General features: G+C 37.8%; 1 protein-coding gene across 4 annotated transcripts in view; it reads left to right on the top strand.

The window, feature by feature from the left end:
• The window catches only part of TMEM117 (transmembrane protein 117), a 561967-nt gene that overhangs the window by 103832 nt on the left and 431268 nt on the right, over nt 1–26867 (top strand). The window contains exon 3 of one of the 4 annotated variants that reach the window (XM_061129506.1): nt 1912–2044. The exons of 1 other annotated variant lie outside the window; for it this stretch is intronic. In XM_061129506.1, coding sequence (XP_060985489.1) covers nt 1912–2044 — 133 coding nt within the window. Of the gene's footprint in view, nt 1–1911; nt 2073–26867 lie in introns of those variants that run through there. 2 more of the 4 variants (XM_061129509.1, XM_061129520.1) reach the window with 2 other exon arrangements.

Genomic DNA, 26867 nt, shown 5'->3' with positions numbered 1-26867 from the left:
TACAGTATTTATCTTTTGGTCTGACTTTTATTTAGCGTAATACCCTCCAAGTTCATCCATGTTATTGCAAATAGCAAAATTTCATTCTCCATTATGGCCTTATTCCTTATGTATGTGTGTGTGTGTGTATTCATATGTTGATGGACACTTACCTTGTTTCCATATCTTAACAATTGCAAATAATATTACTGTGAACACTGGGATTCATGTATGTTTTTGAGGTAGTGTTTTTTGGCTCATTTGGTTATATACCCCGGAGTGGAATTGCTGAGTCAAATGGTAGCGCTATGTTTAGTTTTTTGGGAAACCTCCATACTGTTTTCCATAGTGACTGTGCCAGTTTACCTTCCCACCTGTAGTGTAAAGGGGTTCCCACATCCCTGCCAACATTTGTTATTTGTGTTCTTTTTAATAATAGCCATTGTGATAGATGTGAGATGATATCGCATTTTAGTTTTGACTTGCATTTCCCTGATGATAAGTGATACTGAGCATTTTTTCATGTGTCTGTTGGCTATCTGCATGTCTTCTTTGGAAAAATATCTATTCAGGTCTTCTGCCTGTTTTTCAATCAGGTTATTTATTTATTTATTTGATGTCCACTTGTTTGACCTATTTATATATTTTGGATGTTAACTCATTGTCAGTCATATCATTTGCAAATGTTTTCTCCCAAGTTGTCATTTTGTTTTGTTGATGGTTACCTTTGGCTCAGTCAGTTAAGATTCCACCTATAATGCAGGAGATCTAGATTCGATCCCTGGGTCTGGAAGATCCCCTGAAGAAGGAAACAGCAACCCATTCCAGTATTCTTGCCTGGGGAATCCCAGGGACAGAGGAGCCTAACAGGCTATGGGGTCACAAGAGTTGCACACGACATAGTGACTGCACCACTTCCACCTTTTCTCTGTGCAAAAGCTTTTAACTTTAATTAGGTCCCATTTTTTATTTTTGCTTTTATTTCCTTCAGTTTAAGAGACAGATCCAAAATTGCTACAATTTTAGTGAGACAGTATTCTGCTTGTGCTTTCCTTTAGGAGTTTTGTGGTTTCCAGCTCTACATATTGATCTTTAATCCATTTTGAGTTTATTTTTGTGTATGGTGTTAGGGAGTGTTCTGATTTCATTCTTTTATGTGTCGCTGTCCAGTTTTCCAAGCACCGCTTATTGAAGAGACTGTCTTTTTTCCGTTGTGTGTTCTGGCCTCCTTCGCCATAGATTAATGACCATTCTCTCCATTTTTAGTAATTATCTTTGTAAACAGATATTAGGCATGATTAGAAATCATGTTTTGCTGGGAACCACACTGACTCCATAACACATGTGCATGCTGCCAGACCCCACACACTTGTGCACCAGCCTGTATGTGGAATGGATATTTTAGCTACGAGTAAGGCTAGTAAGCCTTCTGACTCTTATGATAGAGACTTCATTTTTACTGTTTACATTTTCATGTACTTTAATATAAGTGAAATTTACCTATCATTTGACCAGTACTGGGAATGGGCCTGTGGGAGCAAAAGGGAATTAAGAATTCATGTAACATGTTTACCATTTGCCTTACTTAAGTAGTTTCAGTAAATGAACCAAAAATATGTTTCTGAAATAAAAAAATATAAGGTAAGTGTTCTAATTAATCTTATTTTCATGCCAGCATAATGAGCGCTCTCTGTACTAGATTTTCATGCTAGTATTTGCTCTAGGATGATGAGGTGGAGATTGTCTTGGACTTCATCATTTATTTACAAAAGAGCAATAAGGACCTTAGGTAGTAGTTTCTCTGTAAGACAAGTGCTAGGGTCTAAGACTTCAGAATACTAGTGAGATAAAAGAAATTAACTAAAACAAAGCAATGCTGTATGTATTTTGAGTTGCAATGTACACTGATGTCCAATAATAATTACATTGCAGGTCAGTTGCTCCGGTTAAAAATGTTTCGTGAGGATCATGGATCATGGATGACAATGTTCTTCAGCACAATTCTCTTTCTCTTCATCTTTTCTCACATATACAACACGATTCTTCTAATGGATGGGACAATGGGGTAGGTTATCTTTCGCCTTTCTCCTGTGGTGAGTGTTATATTTGAAACTCGTAAGAAGTCAGTAATTTTTTAGTTTGTGGTAGCCTGAATCTTCATTATGAATTTTCTATCTTAAAATATATTTATGAATTTTTCTTATGTAAGACATGTAGAGTCTTTTCTCCAAGAAGCTTATAGCATTTTATAATACTTACATTGTGTTCCTTATTCTTTAGGTCTTCTCTTGGGGTGGTTTGAGAGCAGGTAGTAACCTTACTATAGAGACAGAATATGAGAATCAGGAAATCTTGACTTGTTTATAGTCACACAATCAGTAGAACTGTGCTGAAATGAAGGTCTCCACGTTTACAGTTTCACTGCTCTACAATGCATGGCTAAAAAAAGTTTTTTTTTATACTGGTGGCATGTTTTTGTTTTTGTTTTTTTTTCAACTCTCTGGCAGTTCCAACAGAGAGACCTTTGTTATAAATGGGCCATTTTAAAAGTGGGCCACCGTGTATTAAGTCCAGGGTTGTAATCTATACTTATCAAATCACTAATCAAATCACCATGGCATGAAGATGTGCTAACAAGTAGATTGTAGATTTTTTTAAACTTCTCCAGTTATTGGTTCGCTCTTTTTAAGTTTTAAGGGCACAACACAAGGAGAATGGCTTAATTTACAGCGTTAAGAATTCGATTAGTGACAATAAGTAACCACCTTAGATATTTGTTGTGCACTGAAACAGTTCCTAAGGAAAGTTTTGATCTATTCTCCCCAATAGATTGGGAAGCCAGCTAATACCCTTTTCTTCTAAATGTAGTAAAAACACTTCTGTCGACCAGCTCTATAGTGCAATTGTTTTGATGTTATGTATAGATTTTAGCCACTACTGTTCAATGCTGAGAGGGATAGCTCAATTAAAACTTTATTAGTTTTTCCCCGCACCATTAAAGGAGATGAATAGTCAAGGAAAAGCAGGTATTTCACAAGATTTATACTTTAGTCCGTACTCACAAGCGGTAAATTCAAGAATGTGATTGTTTAATAGATCAAACATTCAGGCTTTAGGAAGCTATTAAAACCCATCATCTGTTAGTTATTTCTTGGGCTTCAAATGATGCCATTCATACTGGGTCTATTTTTAAATAGTGGAATTGCAGATTCTAACCCATGGCTAGTCAGAATAAGCCTCAGCTTTAGACCAGTACCTGTGTAATGAAACGGGTAATGGTGTTCTTGGAATTACCTAACCCAGTTGAAAGTCTCTGAATGGATGCATGTATATGTATGGCTGAGTCCCTTCACTGTTCTGAAACTATCACAGTGCTGTTAGTTAATTGGCTATACCCCACTACAAAATAAGTTTTTAAAGAAAAGTCTCAGGAGAATTGTACATTCTCACCCCTGGGACCAGAAGTGGAGGGGATCCATGTAAAACTTACTTTTTCTAAGCTGTTGCTGGAAATAAAATTTTAAATACCACTTGAATATAAAATATATCCTTTGCTTAGAAGTTGACTTTTCATTTGATTCTACTCTTTTTTTTTAAATGGAACTAAATGAGGTCTGTGATAAACAGAAGTGCTTATTCTGAAGAAAGAAGCAGATTTAAAAGTAATAAATGCAGCAATGCAGATTCCCTGGCACATTGTAAAGCACTCATAGCTAATAATAAAGCTAATTTTAGTGAGAACTAGCAAGAATCGACCACTCAGTAACAGACCTGAGTTGTTTCAGACCTCACAAGACCCCTCTAAAATAGGTATTTTTATTATCTCCATTTTACAGATCAAGAAACTGAGGACCAGAGAGGTTTCATCACTCAAGCAATAATAGAGAAGGTGTTGAGCCATTAACTAGTGAATTCTAGTAATACAGCCTGCCTGAAGGCTAGCACACATTTGAGGGATGGTTGATCCTGTTGTTCCAACACCATATGGAACCTTTCTTTGTACTTTTATCATTCAAACTGAATCTGAAAATTGAAAGAAGTAGTAGGTATGTGCAGGAAGAGAATAGTTTAGAATCTTTATGTGTATCTTAAGTACAATGGAAGGTGATTGTCTTTTATTCTCAGACTAAATATAGTATTTCATATTCTTCTGTAATTCTTGAACTCTTCACCAATAGGCTGCATCTTTGTTGAAAAGGATCTTTTCTTGAGAGGACATTTTTAATGGTACCACTGAAAAAGAAATCCAACCAAAGGAAAAATGGTTTAGTTCTGCAGATTAAAGAATTAAATCTCCATTTATACAAGATGTATTATAAATTATTTTGACATATGTCATTTGAACTAGTGAGCACTTTAATGTAGGACTGCAAACCTTGAGGAAAATCAGTTCTCAGAGCAGGTGGATACCACTGTGCCTTTGAGGTAGATGTTCCATGTTATCGGAGGCATTGCTTCTCCTGTTTAAGGCAGGGAGTGATGGAGCCAGAGGGTACAGAAAGGATAGCAGGCTCACAGATATCATGATTGACAGATTTTCTATCAGAGGATTGGTAGTGGTAGAGAGGAATTCAGGATTCTTTACCCTGTATCTGATTTGCATTGAAGATTCTTATGTGTACTGGTCTGTAGATCTTTCTAGGAATATTGGTCTAGAACTGTTCCAAAGAGGACTTCAAGGATTCTCTATGATGGCTAAGCTTTTGTTGATGTAGTTTAGAACTCCTTTCTAGAACAGAATCTGTTAGGCCTACAAAGAGTGAATTTAGGATTTAAGACAGGAAAAAAAGATGTTTCCCTAGAATGATTTGCTTTTTTCCTCCACCCTGCACCCCAATTTTATAATTGATTGTAAATCTAGGCTGAACCAGAGTCCCTTGATCCCTTATTACCAGGAACAAAATCCCTAGATTTATCTGATCAGAACCTCAATAGTTTTAGCCACAGCTTACTTGATAGTCAAGTTGCCTGCTCCTAGAGTTCTCTTTGCAATGAATTTCTTGAGGTATATACTCACTCATGGCTTCAGCTGCCTGTGGGGAGCTAAGCTGAGAGGCAATGAGATGAAGGGGGTAAGAGGAGAATTAGAGATGGGCTTAAGGGACCCAGGTTCAGACAATCCCTGTTCCTCTCATCTTTGATTCTGCTTCCACCGCTCCATGTCTCCTGCCACCGAAGTGCTGCTGTCGTAACCTCTTTTTTCTTTAAGTCACCAAGATGAAACTAAATTCATCTTTCATTAATGTGTGAGGTTGTAGGTGAGGGTTCTGCTGCAGAGAAGGCTCTCAGCCTGGGCAGAGTTTTACACCTAGACCTTTTATAAACAACTTCCTTTTTACAGGGTGGCCGACTAGCTAACCTGAAGCCTCTCCTCCTAAAAGACATTTAGAGACGCTTAAAAATTCATAACAGCCTTAGACCTTTCCCCCTCTCGTTTCATATTATTTGTTTATTTTTCTTTTTTATATGTGATTAACACTGACTGATTGAAATATAGTTGGCGGGTAATATTATGTCAGTTTCAGATGTACTGCCTAAGTGATTTGGCATTTGCGTACATTATGAAATGATCACCATGATAAGTCTAGTAACATCTGTCCCCATACAGAGTTATTACAGTATTATTGACCATGTTCCTTATGCTTTATATTACATACTTGTGGCTTATTTATTTTATAGCTGGGGGCTTGTACCTCTTAGTCTCCTTCATCTATTTCACCCCCATCACCTCCCTCCCTTCTGACAAACACCTGTTGTTTCTCTGTATCTGTGACTGTCTTCATTTTATTTTCTTGTGCCTTTGTTTTGTTTTTCAGATTGCACATAAAAGTGAGATCATACAGTGTTTGTCTTTCTCTGACTTATTTCCATTAGTGCAATACTCTCTAGATCCATCCATTCTGTTGTAGTGGCAAAGTTCCATTTATTTTATTAAGATTAACATTCCATTGTATATGTAATACCACATATTCTTTATCCATTCATATATGGATGGATATTTAGGTTCTTCCCATATATTGGCTATTAGAAATAATGTTGGGCAGTGAACATAGGGGTGCATATATCTTTCCAAATTAGTATTTTTATTTTTGGGGTATAGATACCCAGAAGTAAAAATGCTAGATCATATGGTAGTTCTATTTTTTTTTCTTTTGAGGAATCTCCATACTGCTTTCCATTGTGGCACCAATGTACATTCCCACCAACAGTGTACAAGGGTTCCCTTTTCTCCACTTCCTCATCAACACTTGTTATTTATTGTCTTTTTGATGATAGCCATTCTGACAGGTGTGAGATGATATCTCACTGTGGTTTTTTTTTTGTGTGTTTTTCTGATGGTTAGTGATAATGAGCATCTTTTCAAGTGCCTGTTGGTCATCTGTGTGTCTTTGGAGACCAAATGTGTATTCTGGTCCTTTGCCCATTGTTAAATCTTTTTTTTTAATGTTGAGTTATGTGAGTTCTTTGTATATTTTGAATATTGACCCTTTATCAAATATATTGTTTGCACATATCTTCTATTCAGTAGGTGGCCTTTTCATTTTGTTGATAGTTTCCTTCCCTGTACAAAAGTTTTATAGTTTGATGTAGTCCCATTTGTTTATTTTCACTTTTGTTTCCCTTGCGTGAGGAGACAGATCCAAAAAAAAATTGCTAAGACTTATATAAAAGAACATACTGGCTATGTTTTCTCCTGGGAGTTTTATGGTCTCAGGTCTTACACTTAAGTCTTTAATCCATTTTGAGTTTTTGTGTATGGTTTGGGAAAGTAGTCCTGTTTTATTTTTTTGCTTGTAGCTGTCCAGTGTTCCCCACATCCTGATAGACTCCTTATGAATGCATAGTTGTGCTTACCCAAAGATCAAGAAAAACCCTGAGGCCAATAATGAAGAAGGATCTGAACACCAAGACAGTGAGTCTGTGAAGTGACACTGAGGCAGTGACTTAAGGACCTGAGTTTTAACTTTCACGTTGGGATTAGAAACAAGGAACTCGGGTCCTATAAGTGAGAAGCTGAACTGGAAGCCTCCACGTTAGATGGTCCTGCAAGCTGCCTCTGAGAAAAAGGTGGGCTGGGAACACATGGCCGCTGGCCCAGGGAGCATCTTGGAAGTTTGATTTAGAGCCTTGGGTGGAACACAGAAAATCTGCCAAGAACTCATAGCCACAGGGGTGACTTACGGTTTTCACATACATTTTCTTTTGGATTTAGAACACCCGCCAAATCTCCCTGGCTGCTCTTTTCTCCCAATTTGAAGTTTCTGCTTCTCTCTGGAGCACCTCCGCACCCCCAAATAACTTCCAGAATGCTTCTGTTGGCTTATACAGAGCAATTTAGTTCCCTCTCTCTTCTCAAATTGTGTCCACTTTGATTTACTGGGGCTTTTCGTTTCATAACCAAAATCATACTGCTACATGTTCCAATCAAGAGAACCAGTGCTCTAAGATGAATGCTGTTGTTCTCAGAAATGAAGGGGCTGCGGACATGGCATTTTGCTGTGCTTTAAAAATAGCAGTTATCCTTTCTCCTTTCATTCAACTGTGTATTTAATTAACTTTCTCTTGGGAGAGAAACACAAAGATGCTCAAAGATAAATGGGGGCAAAGCAATCAACCAAGTTAAAATTAAGGTTATGTAGTAATCACATTCCATAGTATGCTGCCTTGTTTACATATAAGACTGAAGCCTCACAGCAGTGAGGCATAGATGGGAGAGAAACAGGAAACCCTTTTCTCCTATAGTTATAGGACTTGATTAAAAATGATTCCAAATGAATCTCTCTCCAGTTTTTTAAATTACGTGTGTTCATTAGGTGTGTCAAAGCCAATCTATTAGAAATTCTCTGTGGGCAGAAATGGAGGGCTCTGCTCTGGGTCCAGACTGAGGGTCTCACTAATAGAAACCGAGTGAGTCACGTAGTGCTGGGAAGGGTTTTCGGTGTTTGGACACTTCAAACCCCTTTAACGTTGTCTTTCTGAAGAGCTTCTTATGCATGGAATTTTTTTAGAATTGGAAGTATTAAGCCCTAATTTAGGGAATGCTTACCTGGTCTTTTCAGACCCCTCAAAGGTTAACACACATGGTGTTGTTCATTTGCTCAGTCCTACTCTTTGTGACCCCTTGGACTGCAGCATGCCAGGCTTCCCTGTCCATCACTATCTCCCAGAGTTTGCTCAGACTCATGTCCATTGAGCAGGTGATGCCATCCAACCATCTCATCGTCTGTTGCCCCTTTCTCCTCTTGCCCTCAATCTTTTCCAGCATCAGGGTCTTTTCAAATGAGTCAGTTCTGTGCACCAGATGGCCGAAGTATTGGAGCTTCAGCTTCAGCATCAGTCCTTCCAATGAATATTCAGGACTGATTTCCTTTAGGATGGATTAGTTTGATGTCCTTGCTGTCCAAGGGACTCTCAAGAGTCTTCTCCAGCAACACAGTTTAAAAGCATCAATTCTTTGGCACTCAGCCTTCTTTATGATCCATCTCTCACATCTGTACATGACTACTGGAAAAACTGTAGCTTTGACTATATGAACCTTTGTCTATAAAGTGATGTCTCTGCTTTTAATATGCTGTCTAGGTTTGCCATAGCTTTTCTTCCACATGTGTAATGTGTGAAAAATGAACTGGTGGGAAAGCAAAGCATTTGTACCAAGATTGAGGCTTATATTTTTTTGGGCTCCAAAATATCACTGCAGATGATGACTGCAGCCATGAAATTGAAAGACGCTTGCTCCTTGGAGGAAAAGCTATGACCAACCTAGACAAAATATTAAAAAGCAGAGGCATTACTTTGCCAGCAAAGGTCAGTCTAGTCAAAGCTATGGTTTTTCCAGTAGTCATGCATGGTTGTGAGAGTTGGACTATAAAGAAAGCTGAGCACCAAAGAATTGATGCTTTTGAATTGTAGTGTTGGAGAAGACTCTTGAGAGTCCCTTAGACTGCAAGGAGATCCAACCAGTGCATCCTAAAGGAAATAAGTCCTGAACATTCATTGGAATGATCATTCATTGATGATCCAATGAATATTCATTGATGTTGAAGCTGAAACTCCAATACTTTGGCCACTTGATGCGAAGAACTGACTCATTTGAAAAACCCTGATGCTGGGAAAGAATGAAGGTGGGAGGAGAAGGGGACGACAGAGAATGAGATGTTGGATGGCATCACTGACTCTATGGACATGAGTTTGAGTAAGCTCTGGGAATTGGTGATGGACCGGGAGGCCTGGCATGCTGCAGTACATGGTGTTGCCAAGAGTCGGACACAACTGAGTGACTGAACTGAGCTGAACTAAGGCTTATATATAAAAAGATTCCAAAAAGGACCACTTGATGGCAGCAAAGGGCACATTTTCATCACTCACTGCCAGTTTTCAGTGTATCACAGGCAGGCTTACTCCTTTGAAAAGAAGTCTCCTCCCTCTTCTGAATTTTTGAAACTTGGTGTTGAAATATTTGCCCTCTCAGTGGTTAATGGCCATTTTAAGAAATCCACATAGTGAGCTCTCTAATAAGTACCTGTTTTGTGATGTGTTTGGCCCCTTTTATGTTCTAAAGCAGGTATAATATAGTGTATATAAACATCTCTATGCACACATACACTTCTATGTTTATGAACTTATTCCAGTGTTACAAGGATAAATATTGTGTTTAGGACTGAAGAAATGAGACACTTGACTCACTGATAAAAAATTCCTCCATGAACTAGAATAAGTGTCTAAAGAGTACATAGTCTTTAGGGCAGGATATGAAGAAGCTGATGTTTTCTAGTGTTAATCACAAAGAAATGTTTTATTTTTCCTGATAGAGAGCCTTTTCCAGGGGAGTTTTACAAATATTAATTAATATGTTAATATGTGTTGAGTATTGCAATGACAGAATTTGATAAATAAGACTCAGTAATTCAGGCAATTTTGAAAATGGAGGTAAGAACTAGGTGGTGGGTGTGATGACAGTGGAAGAGACTGTCTCTCTCTTCTGTTTTCTTTCTTTACATTTTAATAAGAAATTGTCTGGAGCACTCACTGAATGAGCACGGTGAGCATTGTCCATGAGGGTTTGTGGTAAGGACAGTTGGTTGAGGGGAGTCGACAGGAGGGAATATTTGAAATGGACACTGTTTTAAAATCTAAGATGCATGGCTTGTATGTATAGAGGGGGCAGCAGAAGCAAGCAAGGATGAATCAGAGAAACAAGTGAGAGACTGGCCTAGACTTGTCTGTAGGTTGCATGAAATCATTCAAGATCTAATAATGCTTTGTAAAGTCCACATGTGCAGCTGCCCAAGGCCTTTGCCTGTCACCTTCTTATCCTTTTTTTTTTTTTAAACAATGACCATACTCTGGTTCATCAGGGTGTGCACACATTGCATCAGAAAAGACTCAGCTTCTGTTGCCAGGGATGTAGGTTGCAGCCCAATATAAAAAACCGGGGTGAAATTTTTTACTCCAGGCAGTACTTTTTTCTTTACTAAATTCACTATTTTTAAAACCTTCACTAAAGCTTTAGTTTCCTTGATCAGACTTCTTTCTAGTCACCAGTAGTCTAGAAGTAGGAGCCCTGTTACGTGTTTTTATTGTTAAGAACTGTGGTTTTCATTTGCTTTTCAAATACAAAGTTGGGAGACCTACTGGTAGCTGCATGCTATGGAAGGAGTATTTTTGTGAGTTTGTTTATCTGTTTTGAAAGATGATTAATTTATTTTGATAAAATGACAAGAAAAAATTTAAATAGTCTTTAATAATGTTAAACAATACAGTTTTCCTATAACCTAAACTGACAAAACTATTAAGTGCAAAGCTGTCCATTTCAACTGTAGTAAATGAAAAAGGGCCCTGAGACTCCTTTCAGTGGTATGTAATAAAACATTGAATTTAGGGATGGGTAAAGGATGGAGGCCTGGTGAAAGGTTCAGGAGCTGGGGCAGGGAGAAAGCCTAGCTGTACGAGGCTTTTAAGGAAGCCTGGAAGTGCTTGAATCAATAGCTGAAAAGCCTGATTGGCTGCTAATATAAGGCTGAATGCAAATTCTGCTGGAGTGGTGCTTTAGATAATTTGTTGGCTTCACTCTTAATTAGGCTAAACATTGACTTGCTTGTACATTTAATTCACTTTAATAGCACAATTAATTACTAAGGCTGGGAGGGAGGCACAGAGCTGGTTGCCTGGAATGGACTGGTGAGAAGAAAAGCTGCAAATGAAGACTGAGTCTGGTCAAGGGGGCTGACCTAGGGAGGGAGGCTGGTGAGAGAGACAGAAAGGGAGAAAGGGAGGGAGACTGAGAGAGAGAGACAGACAGACTTATTTAGCCAGAGGCAGTGTAGTAACAAGACTCAAGTGGCTGCTTTTAATACCATTGGTTGCACATTACTTAGTTTTGATAGTATTAATATAAAGGTAAAATAGTGCAGTGTGTCTAAATTGTCGCAGGTTTACCTCTAGTGTTGGTTAAATTGATAAAATTTTAAAACATTAATGAAAACCACACTCAATTTTGCATCCTTATTTAGCTCAGTTCAGTCACTCAGTCGTGTCTGACTCTTTGAGACCCCGTGGAAACATGCCAGGCTTCTTTGTCCATCACCAACTCCCAGAGCTTATTCACACTCATGTCCATCGAGTTGATGATGCCATCTAGCCATCTCATCCTCTGTCGTCCCATTCTCCTCCCTCCTTCAATCTTTCCCAGCATAAGGGACTTTTCTAGTGAGTCAGTTCTTCGCATCAGGTGGCCAAAGTTATGGAGGTGAAGCTTCAGCATCAGTCCTTCCAATGAATATTCAGGACTGATTTCCTTTAGGATTGACTGGTTTGATCTCCTTATTATTCTGTTGCATCCTTATTACTCTATGGGAGTGCGTTATCATCTGTCTAGAATTGACACTGATTTGACACACAGGTGTTCTGTGATCATTGTTCATAGTTGCTTATTTCAACTCTCTTGTTAGTTTATCAGCTTGTTATTCTTGTTGTTTTTGTTGTTCAGTCGTTCAGTCATGTCTGACTCTTCATGACCCCATGGACTGTAGCATGCCAGGCCTCCTTGTCCCTCACCATCTCCTGGATTTTGCCCCAGTTCATGTCCATTGCATCAGTGATGCCATTCAGCCATCTCATCCTCAGCTTGTCACTGGGGAAGAATTCTGACCCAGGAATCAGATATCTGGATTGTACCCCATCTTAGTTACTTACTGGCAAAAGTAACTCAAAAAAGTTAGTTCCTTTTTTTTTTCTTTTTTTTTTTTTAATAAATAGGTTGTTGTGAGAGGATTTTTATTATATTACTGTTATCACCTTCCTCATTATTATTATTAATCTGGGGGAAACGCATGCTTCTAAATTGGAGTAACAAGCTAAATTAAACATAAGGTTGCCAGAAATCTTGGTTGCCTTTAGTTTTGCTTGGTATGGAAGGCAATGTGGTGTAGTAGAAAGAGCATGGACTTTTGTCCTGACACCCTTTAACTGTGTCACCTTAGGTAAACTTTACTTACTGAGCCTGAGTTCCTCCAACATAAAATGGGGATATGTGTACCTACCTTTGTGTTGCTGTGACAATCAGAGATAACAAAACAGCTGATGTGGTGCCTGCTATCTGATGAGCTCCTGATAAATGCAAGCTGCTGTTAGAATAATTGAAAACATAACACTTTAGTTTCTCAGATCTTTAGCTCTCATTAAATATCAGTTGTTATAATAACAGCAAGTACTTTGGTTAATATAATGAAGTGATATACTTTATGGCAATGATCTTACTACATTGTCATCAATTATAATAATTACTATCAATTTCATAAAAAATACCCAAATCAGTGTTTGGCACCTGTAGGTTTTCAATAAATATTAGCTCCTATGTCATAAAACATCATACATAATCACAAACTTACTTGATTTAGAAGTGAAATCAGTGCATGTAATACATAGCACCTGGCTCAAATGCTTTTGGAACACATCTTTATGAATGCAATAAGCTATTCTTTTCTTTGTTTCTCATCAGTGATGCTCAAAGACCAGTCCTGATTTAAGCAACATATTAAATGAATGTTCTTACCCAATTAAAAAGATACTGTATTGCATCATTTATAATAAAAGATCAATAAAATAAAAAAATTTGAAGAAAGTAAAGGGGTATTAGATTTTAACTTATATTTTGTAGCCTATTATTTTAATTATCTCTCCTTAAAAATGCATATTTTAAAAAATTAGGAGGATGGTTCCTAGGTATGTTGAGAAGTGTAAAATATTAAACATCATGTGCAGTTAATAGGAAAAAATATATATTGCATATAAAATGATTGTATTCATCTAGCAAAAAAAATAATAGATTTGTTTGATTCATCTCTTCATATACTATTTTTAATGTATATTATGTTATTGTAATATATTTTAAAATATACATTATTTATAATAGATATTATTCAATATACTTCTATACATATGTATATATATAAATGTTAATTATTAATCAAATCTATTTATTAGTTAAGCCATTTACTTTTATTAGAAAATTTGATGTGCAAACTTTTAAAGTTAGGCACCTAAAATAATTCACTGATGATAAAGTTATGAGTAACTACCCAGGGAAGAGAAATTGTAGCAGTATGTATGTAATGAAGCTTACAACTATCCAGGGAGAAGAAATTGCAGCAGTATGTACAAAATGAGCCTTCCAAAGTTATCTTAATTGAATATGTGGATGTATATAAAACTGAGGAATAATTAAGATTTTGTAGGTGTTAAGTGAGCAACAGATGTGATATTTATGTGGGGATTATGTCAAGTTAATGCACATACAAGGTTCAGAAGAAAGGAGAAAGCTAAGTCAGCATCTTAATTTAAGTGTCTGGAGAGGATGGCGTTGATTATCATTTCCCTACACTACCTACAGGTGAGTCAGCTTAGGGTAAATTGATGAAAATTCAATAACCTAAACTAGTGAAGAAGCTAAATTTGTGCACCCATTTGGTGAATTGCTTCCAGGAAATTTGCTTATTACTTAGACCCTCAAGCTGTGGGACAGTTCTTAATTAAAATTCACAATAGCCATTTCTCTTTATGTTTCTTAGGAACAGGGTCTCAGACAAAACCAGACTATTGACATTGTTAATTTTCCTGAACTTGGCCTCATTGATTGAAAAATACACTTTTTGAGTACTTCGTTATAGTCCATGAGGTAGTAAAGAGTTCGACATGATCACTCACTCACTCACTTTAAGTAACCAATCACCAGTTATAGAGATTGATCTCCCTGGGATCAAAGAAGTTTCTAGAGCTGGTTCAGGAAGCAGGTTACAGACACATTCAATCATGGCCAGACAATGGGTGATGATGTATTACAAAGATAAGGTAAGAATCTTGGACTAGGAAAGCCAAGTCAAGGTCAGTAACAGGAGATTACCTGTCATGGTTGTAGACTAAATGTGTAGATTACTTAAGAATCAGCAACAATTTAAAAAAAAAAAATCTGCAACAAGATAGAGCTGACATCAGGAGTTTTGGGGAATCCAATGATCACTGTGGACCCTCTTCCCCAGAGTCTCAAATTTTGTGTATAATATGAGGAAGTTTATGGACTTCATTTTGAAAGCCATTGAAGTATGTGTCTCAGAAGTAGGAGACTAGATAGGAAACTCCAAGGAAAAGATCTTAAAGCTAAGATGTATCAGTCAGGGTAGATTAGTGTTTGTATTAGTAACAAATAAATTCTACTTAGTAACAAATATATCACATTTGTCCTTCCTATATGAAGTGCCTTTAATAGACTTCTCCACCTTCTAATGCAGCATCTTTCTTCCTGTGAAGGGAATAGATATAAAATGATTAAAAAATCATTATCTTGTAATTTGACATAAAAGGCATAGATGAATTTCTCATCAAAATCTAATACTCATTTGTATATGGTGATAATATTAGATGGTCAGTCAGGTTGTTAATGATTGATTAGAAGAGGAATCTATTTGATAGCAGGAAGGAATGGTACCAAGGTTCATTAGACTGATGGCAGCATGTCCTTGGTTCAGTTCTTCTTACAACTAGTATACCTACCAATTTGCTGAATGTATCCATTCTGAATGATACTTCTCTTGCTATGTCTGTTCTAAACACTTTGAATATCATCCCTGGTTAATAGAAATAAATGAGGTAAGTTAGTAAATTCAGGAGAAAAGACACAGGTCAGTGAGATCTTAGGAAGATATTGATAAAAGATATAATAAATCAGAGGTATCATGGAATTTTTTTTACATTTTAGGTGTACAAAATTGAGATGAGTCAAAAACACAGCTGGAATTCGATTAGTTAGTATAGAGGAGCCAACTGAGGCTGAACTTAAGCACTCCTGGTTTCCCTGGCAACAGGGCCCCCTTCCCAAGCAAGTAATATTTTAGTGTGAGTGAAGTAATAACTGGAAGTAGAAAAATATGTGTTCACGTCAACGCCTACTTCTGGGAAGGTTAGGGGAGGAGTTTGCTGAAGGCAAAGGATGAGGTCATGAGAGCAGAAGAATTTAAATTAAAAAATAAAAAAAAAGAATTAAATTAAGCTTGAGCTTGAAAGCTTCTGGACATAGCACTGCACATAGCAGTGCTTCTTCCTGACTTTGGTTGAAGCCAGGGTAGATAGTAAATCACATGGTTGCATATGTAATATATTATCTCTTCCATCATAGCCCAGAGAAAGTACTGGGCTGAGAAATGGTGACCTGTGTAAATTGGCTTGGATTGGAGCCATCTGCTGTATGGATTTCTCTGCCTGCTTTTATATGTACTTACCCAGGAAGTTCTCATTTGCCCAGATGGATCAAGAGGCAGTCAAAACAGATTTGCCCATATATTTCTGTGAATTTAGTTTACTTCGTTTTTAATGTTTCCATAAAGTGCTATTTTTCTTGCCAAAATGTATCTTTTCAAATTCTGCTCAATGGTCTGAACCTTTTCTACTTTTGTTAAATACCAGTTGAATTTGTAGCACTGCTTGGAGAACTGAGAGCCTGGGAAGAGTCCACAATGGGAACCTCACTGAATTCTATTTTTCCTTCTCTGTTCCAGAGGAAAGTCTTGACCTTGATGTGTATATTGAGTATTCCTGGTTGGAACTTATTTTCAGCCAAGTTCTTGGGCTTCCCTTGTGGCTCAACTGGTAAAGAATCCATTGCAATGTGGGAGACCTGGATTTGACCCCTGGGTTGGGAGGGTCCCCTGGAGAAGGGAAAGGCTGTCCACTTCAGCATTCTGGCCTGGAGAATTCCATGGACTCTATAGTCCTTGGAGTCACAAAGAGTTGGACACTACTGAGTGACTTTCACTCTCTGTTATAATAAGGACCATGAGATTATTTGAAGATTAAAGATCTCATTGCTCTTTTCCAGGAATAAACAGATATCAGGTTAAAATGTAGTAAGAATGAGTTCATAGGCAAAAAATGAAGTGATAGGGATCCATATTCACAGTGAAGCCTCAGAAAGGGTCTTAGTGATTGGCAAAAAAAAAAAAAAAGGCCACAGTTAAGGGTTGACAGACAAATTTGATTCCATTTTCTGCACCCATGGCTGTAGTTTAAGGAAGTTAAAATCAGTTCCATTTTGCTTCGGGAAGTATTATGAAGCCCCATTTTTTTTCTTTTTTGTTTTAAAGATTTTTTGATGTGAACCATTTTTAAAGTTTTTATTAAATTTGTTACAATATTGCTTCTGTTTTATGTCTTGTTTTTTTGGCCACAAGGCATGTGGGATCTTAGCTCCCCAATCAGTTATTGAACCTTCACCCCCTGCACCGGAACGCGAAGTTTTAACCACTCGCTGGACTGCCAGGGAACTCCCGAAGCCCCATTTTCTCCTCCCAGATCCCAATAATAGTAAATAAGTGTCCAAGAATATGATTGTAGCTGTGTGTGCAATCAGCAGTCTCTGACATGGTCCCAGTGACCCTCCTCCTCGTATTCAAGCCCTTGTGTTCTTCTCCCCTTAAGTGTAGGTTGAATCTAGCGGCTCACTTCTAATGAATTGAGTATGTAAAAATGATGGGTTGTTAATTCCAAGATTAGACTTCTGTATTCCCTCCCCTCCCCTTCTTGCCCCTCCCCCATCTCCTCTTTTCCATCCAGTCCTTACTCTGGGGAACAAACTGCCCCATTGAGAGTTGTCTTATGGAGAAGCCCATCTGGCAAGGAGCTCTGCCAACAGCAGGCAGCAAGGACCTGAGGCCTGCCCATAACTACGTGAGTCAGCTTGCAAAACAGATCCTCCCCATATCAAGCCTGGAGAAGATTATAGGCTCAGCTAATATGGTGATTATTACCTGGGAGAGACCCTCAGCCAGAAGACCCAGGTAAACTGTGCTCAGATCCCTGAGCCACTGAAACTGTGAGATAATAATTATTTGCTATTTTTAAATTGCCACATTTTGGAATAATTTGCTTTCCTCAGTAGATAATACACTGTTTAAAACAGAGGGTTATATGTGATGAAAACATTCAGAAAGAACGCTATATACACCCATGAATGCATGCTCAGTCGTTCAATCATGTCCAACTCTTTGAGATCCCATGGAGCATAGCCTACTAGGTTCCTCTGTCTGTGGAATTTACCAGTCAAGAGTACTGGAATGGGTTGCTATTTCCTTCTCCAGGGGATCTTCCCAGCCCAGGAATCAAACCCACATCTCTTGCACCTCCTGTATTGGCAGGTGGATTTTTTAACCACACACACGCATCCAGAAGGGCCACAAAATCACTGTGAATGTATGGTAGCTATGAGTTTTTTTCTATGCTTTCCTCCATTTTACCTTTCTCTGCACTAATTTTATTTTCAGCTATGTTTTTCTGACTGTATTCTTCCAAGTTGATGGTAGGGAGATTTTAGAACAGTCCCAAAGAGATTAGCAAATAATTAATGGATAATATCAGGCACAGCATGAACAGTGTGAAAAGGTAAAAAGATCAGACACTGAAAGATGAACTCCCCAGGTCGGTAGGTGCCCAATATGCTACTGGAGATCAGTGGAGAAATAACTCCAGAAAGAATGAAGAGACAGAACCAAAGCAAAAACAACACCCAGCTGTGGATGTGACTTGTGATGGAAGTAAAGTCCGATGCTATAAAGAACAATATTGCATAGGAACCTGGAATCTTAGGTCCATGAATCAAGGCAAATTGGAAGTGGTCAAACAGGAGATGGCAAGAGTAAGCATCAACATTTTAGGAGTCAGTGAACTAAAATGGACTGGAATGGGTGAATTTAACTCAGATGACCATTGTATCTACTACTGTGGACAGGAATCCCTTAGAAGAAATGGAGTAGCCATCACTGTCAACAAAGAGAGTCCGAAATGCAGTACTTGGATGCAATCTCAAAAAATGACAGAATGATCTCTGTTCATTTCCAAGACCAACCATTCAATATTACAGTAATCCAAGTCTATTCCCTGACCAGTAATGCTGAAGAAGCTGAAGTTGAACAGTTCTATGAGGACCTACAGGGCCTTCTAAAACTAACACCCCAAAAAGATGTCCTTTTCATTATAGGGGACTGGAATTCACAAATAGGAAATCAAGAGATACCTGGAGTAACAGGAAAGTTTGGCCTTGGAGTACAGAATGAAGCAGGTCAAAGGCTAACAGTTTTGCCAAGAGAATGCACTGGTTGTAGCAAACACCCTCTTCCAACAACACAAGAGAAGACTCTACACATGGACATCACCAGATGGTCAGGACCTAAATCAGATTAATTATATTCTTTGCAGCCAAAGATGGAGAAACTCTATACAGTCAGCAAAAATAAGACCAGGAGCTGACTGTGGTTCAGATCATGAACACCTTATTGCCAAATTCAGACTTAAATTGAAGAAAGTAAGTAAAACCACTAGACCATTCAGGTATGACCTAAATCAAATATACGGTGGAAGTGAGAAATATATTTAAGGGATTAGTTTTTTTTTTTTTTAAGGGATTAGTTCTTATAGACAGGTGCCTGAAGAACTCTGGATGGAGGTTTGTGACATTGTACAGGAGACAGTGATCAAGACTATCCCCAAGAAAAAGAAATGCAAAAGTGCAAAATGGTTGTCTGAGGAGGCCTCACAAATAGCCGAGAAAAGAAGCTAAAGGCACAGGAGAAAAGGAAAGATATACCTATTTGAATGCAAAGTTCCAAAGAATAGCAAGGAGAGATAAGAAAGCTTTCCTCAGTGATCAAAGCAAAGAAATGGAAAAAAATAGAATGGGAAAGACTAGAGATCTCTTCAAGAAAATTAGAGATACCAAGGGAACATTTCATGCAAAGATGGGCACAATTAAGGACAGGAATGGTATGGACCTAACAGAAGAGGAAGATATTAGGAAGAGGTGGCAAGAATACAGAGAACTATACAAAAGAAGATCTTCATGACCCAGATAACCACAATAGTGTGATCACTCACCTAGAGCCAGACATCCTGAATGCAAAGTCAAGTGGGTCTTAGGAAGCATCACTGCGAACACAGCTAGTGGAGGTGATGGAATTTCAGGTTAGCTATTTCAGATCCTAAAAGATGATGCTGTAAAAGTGCTGAACTCAATATGGCAGAAAATCTGGAAAACTCAGCAGTGGCCACAGGGCTGGAAGAGGTCAGTTTTATTCCAATCCCAGAGAAAGGCAATGCCAAAGGATGCTTAAACTACTGCACAATTGCACTCATCTCACACGCTAGCAAAGTAATGCTCAAGATTCTCCAAGCCAGGCTTCAGCAGTACATGAATTGTGAACTTCCAGATATTCAAGGTTGTTTTAGAAAAGGCAGAGGAACAAGAGATCAAATTGCCAACATCCATTGGATATTGAAAAAGTGAGAGAGTTCCAGAATAACATCTACTTCTGCTTTATTGACTACACCAAAGCCTTTGACTCTGTGGATCACAACAAACTATGGAAAATACTTCAAGAGATGGGAATACCAGACCACCTGACCTCCCTTCTGAGAAATCTGTATGCAGGTCAAGAAGCAACAATGATCATAAATGAGTGTTGAATTTTGTCAAAGGCTTTCTCTGCATCTATTGAGATAATCATATGGTTTTTATCTTGCAATTTGTTAATGTGGTGTATTACATTGATTGATTTGCGGATATTAAAGAATCCTTGCATTCCTGGGATAAAGCCCACTTGGTCATGGTGTATGATTTTTTTAATATGTTGTTGGATTCTGTTTGCTAGAATTTTGTTAAGGATTTTTGCATCTATGTTCATCAGTGATATTGGCCTGTAGTTTTCTTTTTTTGTGGCATCTTTGTCTGGTTTTGGAATTAGGGTGATGGTGGCCTCATAGAATGAGTTTGGAAGCTTACCTTCATCTGCAATTTTCTGGAAGAGTTTGAGTAAGATAGGTGTTAGCTCTTCTCTAAATTTTTGGTAGAATTCAGCTGTGAAGCCATCTGGTCCTGGGCTTTTGTTTGCTGGAAGATTTTTGATGACAGTTTCGATTTCCTTGCTTGTGATGGGTCTGTTAAGATCTTCTATTTCTTCCTGGTTCAGTTTTGGAAAGTTATACTTTTCTAAGAATTTGTCCATTTCATCCAAGTTGTCCATTTTATTGGCATAGAGCTGCTGGTAGTAGTCTCTTATGATCCTTTGTATTTCAGTGTTGTCTGTTGTGATCTCTCCATTTTCATTTCTAATTTTGTTAATATGGTTCTTCTCTCTTTGTTTCTTAATGAGTCTTGCTAGTGGTTTGTCAATTTTGTTTATTTTTTCAAAAAACCAGCTTTTAGCTTTGTTGATTTTTGCTATGGTCTCTTTAGTTCCTTTTGCATTTATTTCTGCCCTGATTTTTAAGATTTCTTTCCTTCTGCTAACCCTGGGTTCTTCATTTCTTCCTTCTCTAATTGCTTTAGGTGTAGAGTTAGGTTATTTATTTGGTTTTTTTCTTGTTTCTTGATGTAAGCCTGTAATGCTATGAACCTTCCCCTTAGCACTGCTTTTACAGTGTCCCATAGGTTTTGGGTTGTTGTGTTTTCATTTTCATTCATTTCTATACATGCACTACAAAGGAAACTATAAGTAAGGTGAAAAGACAGCCCTCAGATTGGGAGAAAATAATAGCAAATGAAGAAACAGACAAAGGATTAATCTCAAAAATATACAAGCAACTCTTGAAGCTCAATTCCAGAAAAATAAATGACCCAATCAAAAAATGGGCCAAAGACCTAAACAGACATTTCTCCAAAGAAGACATACAGATGGCTAACACACACATGAAAAGATGCTCAACATCACTCATTATTAGAGAAATGCAAATCAAAACCACAGTGAGGTACCATTACACGCCAGTGAGGATGGCTGCTATCCAAAAGTCTACAAGCAATAAATGCTGGAGAGGGTGTGGAGAAAAGGGAACCCTCTTACACTGTTGGTGGGAATGCAAACTAGTACAGCCGCTATGGAAAACAGTGTGGAGATTTCTTAAAAAACTGGAGATTGAACTGCCATATGACGCAGCAATCCCACTTCTGGGCATACACACTGAGGAAACCAGATCTGAAAGAGACACGTGCACCCCAATGTTCATCACAGCACTGTTTATAATAGCCAGGACATGGAAGCAACCTAGATGCCCATCAGCAGATGAATGGATAAGGAAGCTGTGGTACATATACACCATGGAATATTACTCAGCCGTTAAAAAGAATTCATTTGAACCAGTCCTAATGAGATGGATGAAACTGGAGCCCGTTATACAGAGTGAAGTAAGCCAGAAAGATAAAGAACATTACAGCATACTAACACATATATATGGAATTTAGAAAGATGGTAACGATAACCCTATATGCAAAACAGAAAAAGAGACACAGAAATACAGAACAGACTTTTGAACTCTATGGGAGAAGGTGAGGGTGGGATGTTTTGAAAGAACAGCATGTATACTATCTATGGTGAAACAGATCACCAGCCCAGGTGGGATGCATGAGACAAGTGCTCGGGCCTGGTGCACTGGGAAGACCCAGAGGAACCGGGTGGAGAGGGAGGTGGGAGTGGGGATCAGGATGGGGAATACATGTAAATCTATGGCTGATTCATATCAATGTATGACAAAACCCACTGAAATGTTGTGAAGTAATTAGCCTCCAACTAATAAAAATACAATAAAATAAAAATAAAAAAAAAAAAGAAGCAACAATGAGAACTGGACATGGAACAACAGACTGGTCCCAAAGCAGGAAAGGAGTCCGTCAAGGCTTATTGTCACCCTGCTTGTTTAATTTATATGCAGAGTACATCAGGCAAAATGCCAGGCTTGATGAAGCACAAGCTGGAATCAAGATTGCTGGGAGAAATACCAGTAACTTCAGATACGCAGATGACACCACCGTTATGGCAGAAAGCGAAGAAGAACTAAAGAGCCTCTTGATGAAAGTGAAAGAGGAAAGTGAAGAAGTTGTCTTAAAAGTCAACATTCAGAAAACTAAGATCATGACATCTGGTCCCGTCACTTCATGGCAAGTAGATGGGGAAACAATTGAAACAGTGAGAGACTTTAATTTCGGGGGCTGCAAAATCACTGCAGATGGTGACTGCAGCCATGAACTTAAAAGACGCTTGCTCCTTGGAAGAAAAGCTATGACCAACCTAGAAGGCATATTAAAAAGCAGAGACATTACCTTGCCAACAAACATTCATCTAGTCAAAGCTGTGGTTTTTCCTATAGTCATGTATGGACATGAGGTTTGGACCGGAAAAGAAGCTGAGCACTGAAGAATTGATGCTTTTGACCTGTGGTGTTGGAGAAGACTTTGGGAGTCCCTTGAACTGCAAGGAGATCCAACCAGTGCATCCTAAAGGAAATCAGTTCTGAATATTCATTGGAAGGACTGATGCTGAAGCTTCACCTCCAGTACTTTGGCCACCTGTGCAAAGAGCGACTCATTGGAAAAGACCCTGATGCTGGGAAAATTTGAAGGCAGGAGGAGAAGGGGATGACAGAGAATGAGATGGTTGGATGGCATCACCGTCTTGATGGCGATAAGTTTGAGTAAGCTCCGGAAGTTGGTGATGGACAGGGAGGCTTAGCATGCAGCAGTCCATGGGTTCGCAGAGAGCCATAAATAACTGAGTGACTGAACTGAACTGATCAGGTACAGAGACTGTATAGTGTATCATATGTTGGATTTTAGAGGCACTATTCATCTTCTTATGGAAGTCAGAGATAATTTTTCTATGAATTGTCATAGAGAAGACCCTCAGTGATCTTCTTAGTGATTTTCTTACAGTAACTAGAATAATGAATTTTAGTGAGCTGATTCTTTCCCGGTGTCTCAGTATGGTCTTTATTTCCAGTCTTAAGGACTAATCTCATTGTAGGTGTGGCATCCAAGTGGAAATCATTAGTTTCCAAGGAGAGCTTATTACCTATTGGGCTTTTTCAACAATATCAAGCATCATGGCAAAAGTTTTTGCCAAATTTTTTTCCTGCAGATGGATGGTTTCTTTTAGACATAAAGTTCTACTTGTGATCAAGGAAAAAGCAATTGTCAGGTAATATCTTAAAGTTTTCTAGTTATGTAATTCCATGATTTGTTGTTAGACAACCTATTTTTTAAGTGTTTGTTACTAAAAAGGTGTATATTTGGCTTGAAAACCTGGTGAAGGAAGGTTAATTCAAGGCAACTTCTCATTCTGTTCTGACTATAGGGGTAGCTAAAACTCTGCAGGACTTTTCTCTTTCTTTAGAGCAGTGTAAATTCTTTGAGTCATCAGATTCCAGGTGCCATATACCACTTTAATTTAGGAGTAATTGCGTAATGCCCTTTAAGTTAGGCATGAGAAAGTACCTGTATTTAAAACTATTTCCAGACGTGGCAGTTTTTACGGCAGCCTGCACTTGAGCAAATAAGTCTTAACTAAAATCACCTAACACTTCCTCGTGAGCATTGTGTGACGCACTGATATATATGTATATCCTCTTAGCAGGAAATGAGTTTCAATTTTACTTCAGGAAGTAAGAATTATATTATAAGCAGAAATATAAAAAGATATGATAAAATACTTTCAGCTAGTAATGTCTTAGCATCCCTAATCAGAGAAAGCACAACAGAGCCATGGGAATATCCTTTTACTTTGCAGAATGAAGCAGAAAATTCATGTAATGGTTTCAGGTAAAGATGGGAGCAGATACTCTTTGTGATAGATGTCTGTTAGTGGGCTGCAATTTATTATCATGCCTTTAAAAATTAATTTAAAGTTATACCCTGCCCTCATATAAAACCCCCATGAGGTTTCTGGCCCTCACTTTGGAATTCTTCCAACCTGTCATCTAGCAACTTGCTGATTATTCTCTCTTACTCATGTGAAAGGCTTTAGCACGCATCTCATCGGCTTGCTGTCTGCTGTAAATCTTGCCATTGTTTGGGTGTGTCCAAAATCCACATTATCACCTATCACCTCCTGTCAAACCATCTGATGGATACTTCTTAGTCTTTATTTTACTTGACCTCTTCCTCCAGCACTTGGCACTTAGGATCATTTCTGCTTTTTTGAGATGCTATATATTCTTGGTTTCTATGTCCGTATACTCCCCTCTTCTTTTTATTCTCTCCTCTCAAGTACTGCTTTTTAGTTTTCTTTTAGCTCTCATCAGCCTTCTTGTATGAGATCCATCCTCTTGGCTTGATTGACAGTTCTTACGTCAGTAGTTCTAGAATATTTATCCCTTATTTTTCTTGTGGGATGCATATCATTTTAACTGCCATAAATATCCACTCAAGCATCTCAACAGTATTTACCCTTGATAAATCATAAATTGAACTCAACTCAAATCCCGCGCTGCAGCCCTGCTTTGTTCCATACAGTGAAAGGCACTATTGTCTAACCAGTTGCTGAGTCCAGACACTTAGGTACTGTTCATTCTTTCTTGTTTTTGCTTATTTTATACATATGACAAGTCACAAAGGTTCTTTGATTATACCTGCTAAATACTTCTCAAATGGATCTACTTAGGTCTGTCCTTACTGCTACACTCTTATGGTTTCTTCCTTGGATTCTGCAACAACTACCCCTTCCAATTCATTCTCCACACCATGGTGATTCCTCTTAAAATGCAGACATTCCTGCTTACAGTTCTTCAGTTTTCATTGTCTTCATAATAAAGTCCAACTTCTTCCATGGCTTAAAGGCTCAAAATAATATGGCCCCAGCTTACCTTGTCATTATGCTCTTTTGTTACTTTTGCCCAAAGACTAACTTCTATTCAAAGCGAACTTTTAGTTCTATAAATAGAACATTATCTTTTTCACCTCTGGCTAACTCTATCTATTCAGGTCTCTGCTTAGATATCACTTCCTCTTACAAAATCTTCCTAACACTTAAAGGTCAGGTAAAATGGTCCTTCTTTATATTTGCATAACTCTGTGAATCATCCATATCATAATATATTTACCACACTGTTTTAATTGCCTTTTTACTTGTATATATTTCCCATCAAATTACAAGTTTTATGAGGCTGGTAGTTTCTTTTAAATTTTTTTTAGTTGAAAATGCACTTTATTGACATTTGTGTACATTATGAAATGATCATCATTATAAGTCTAGTAATCAACAATGTTATTACAGTATTATTGATCATATTGCTTATGCTATAAATTGCATCCTCATTACTTTTAAAATTTTCTAACTAGGTGTTTGTACCTCTTAATCCCCTATACCTATCTGCATCCTCCCTTCTCCTATGGGAGTCAACTGTTTGATTCTGTTTTAATTTTTTGTTTGCTTGATTTGGTTTTCAGATTCCACATGTAAGTGAGGTCATATGACATTTGTCTTTCTCTGTTTAACTTACTTCACTTATCATAGTACCCTCTAGATCCATTCATGCTATGACAAATGGAAATATTTTATCTTTTAATGGCTGAATATGGTTTCATTGTGTATACAGATATCACATCTTCTTTATTCTTTTATGTGTGAACACTTAGGTTGCTTCCCAGAAGTGAAATTGCTGGATCATATGGAAGTTCTATTTTTCAATTTTTGAGGAACCCCCATACTGTTTTCCATACCAGCTGTAATTTACATTCCCACCAACAGGGAGCAGTTTTTCTCTATGTTTTCACCAAGACGTTATTTGTTACCTTTTGGGTAATAGCCATTCTGACAGATGTGAGGTGGTATATCATTATGATTTTGATTTGAATTTCCCAAATGATTGCTGATTACTAAGTGAGCATCTTTTCATGTGACTATTGGCCATCTGTTTGTCTTCTTTGGGAAAAAAGTATATTCAGGTCCTATGCCCAATTTTTAATCAGTTTTTTTTTTTTTTTTTTTAAATGTTGAGTTGTATGAGTTCTTTGAGTGTTTTGGACTTAATTCCTTATTGACCATATCATTTGGGAAATACCACCTCCCATTCAGTACGTTGTCTTTTGGTCTTGCTAATAGTTTTCCTCACTGTGCAAAAGATTTTTAGTTCAATGTAATCCCATTTGCTTATTTTTGCTTTTGCTTCCCTTGCCTGAGGAGACAGATCACCAAAAATATTACTAAGATTGATGTCAAAGAGTTTACTGCCTAGCTTTTCTTCTGGGAGTGTTATGGTTTGAGGTCTTACATTAAAGTGTTTAATCTGTTTTGTGTTTATTTTTGTATATGGTATGAGAAAGTAGTCTGGTTTGATTTTTTTGCACAAAGCTATTCACTTTTACCAGCATGTATATTTAAGAGGCTATCTTTTTCCCGTTGTACATTCCTGTCTCCTTTGTTGTAAATTAATTGACTGTGTAGTTTTGCTTTATTTCTAGGTTCTCTATTCTGTTCTATTGATCTGTTTTTGTACCAGTACCAGAGAGTACAGCTGATATCAGGAGCCTGGTACCTCTGATTTTTCTTTCTTTAGTTAGCTTTGGCAATTCAGGGTCTTTTGTGGCT

The sequence above is a fragment of the Dama dama genome, chromosome 3 (genome assembly GCF_033118175.1).
Source record: "Dama dama isolate Ldn47 chromosome 3, ASM3311817v1, whole genome shotgun sequence".
NCBI classification, from domain to species: Eukaryota; Metazoa; Chordata; class Mammalia; order Artiodactyla; family Cervidae; genus Dama; species Dama dama.
The sequence above is the reverse complement of the archived record's forward strand: the minus strand, read 5'-3'. Positions and strand labels throughout refer to the sequence as shown.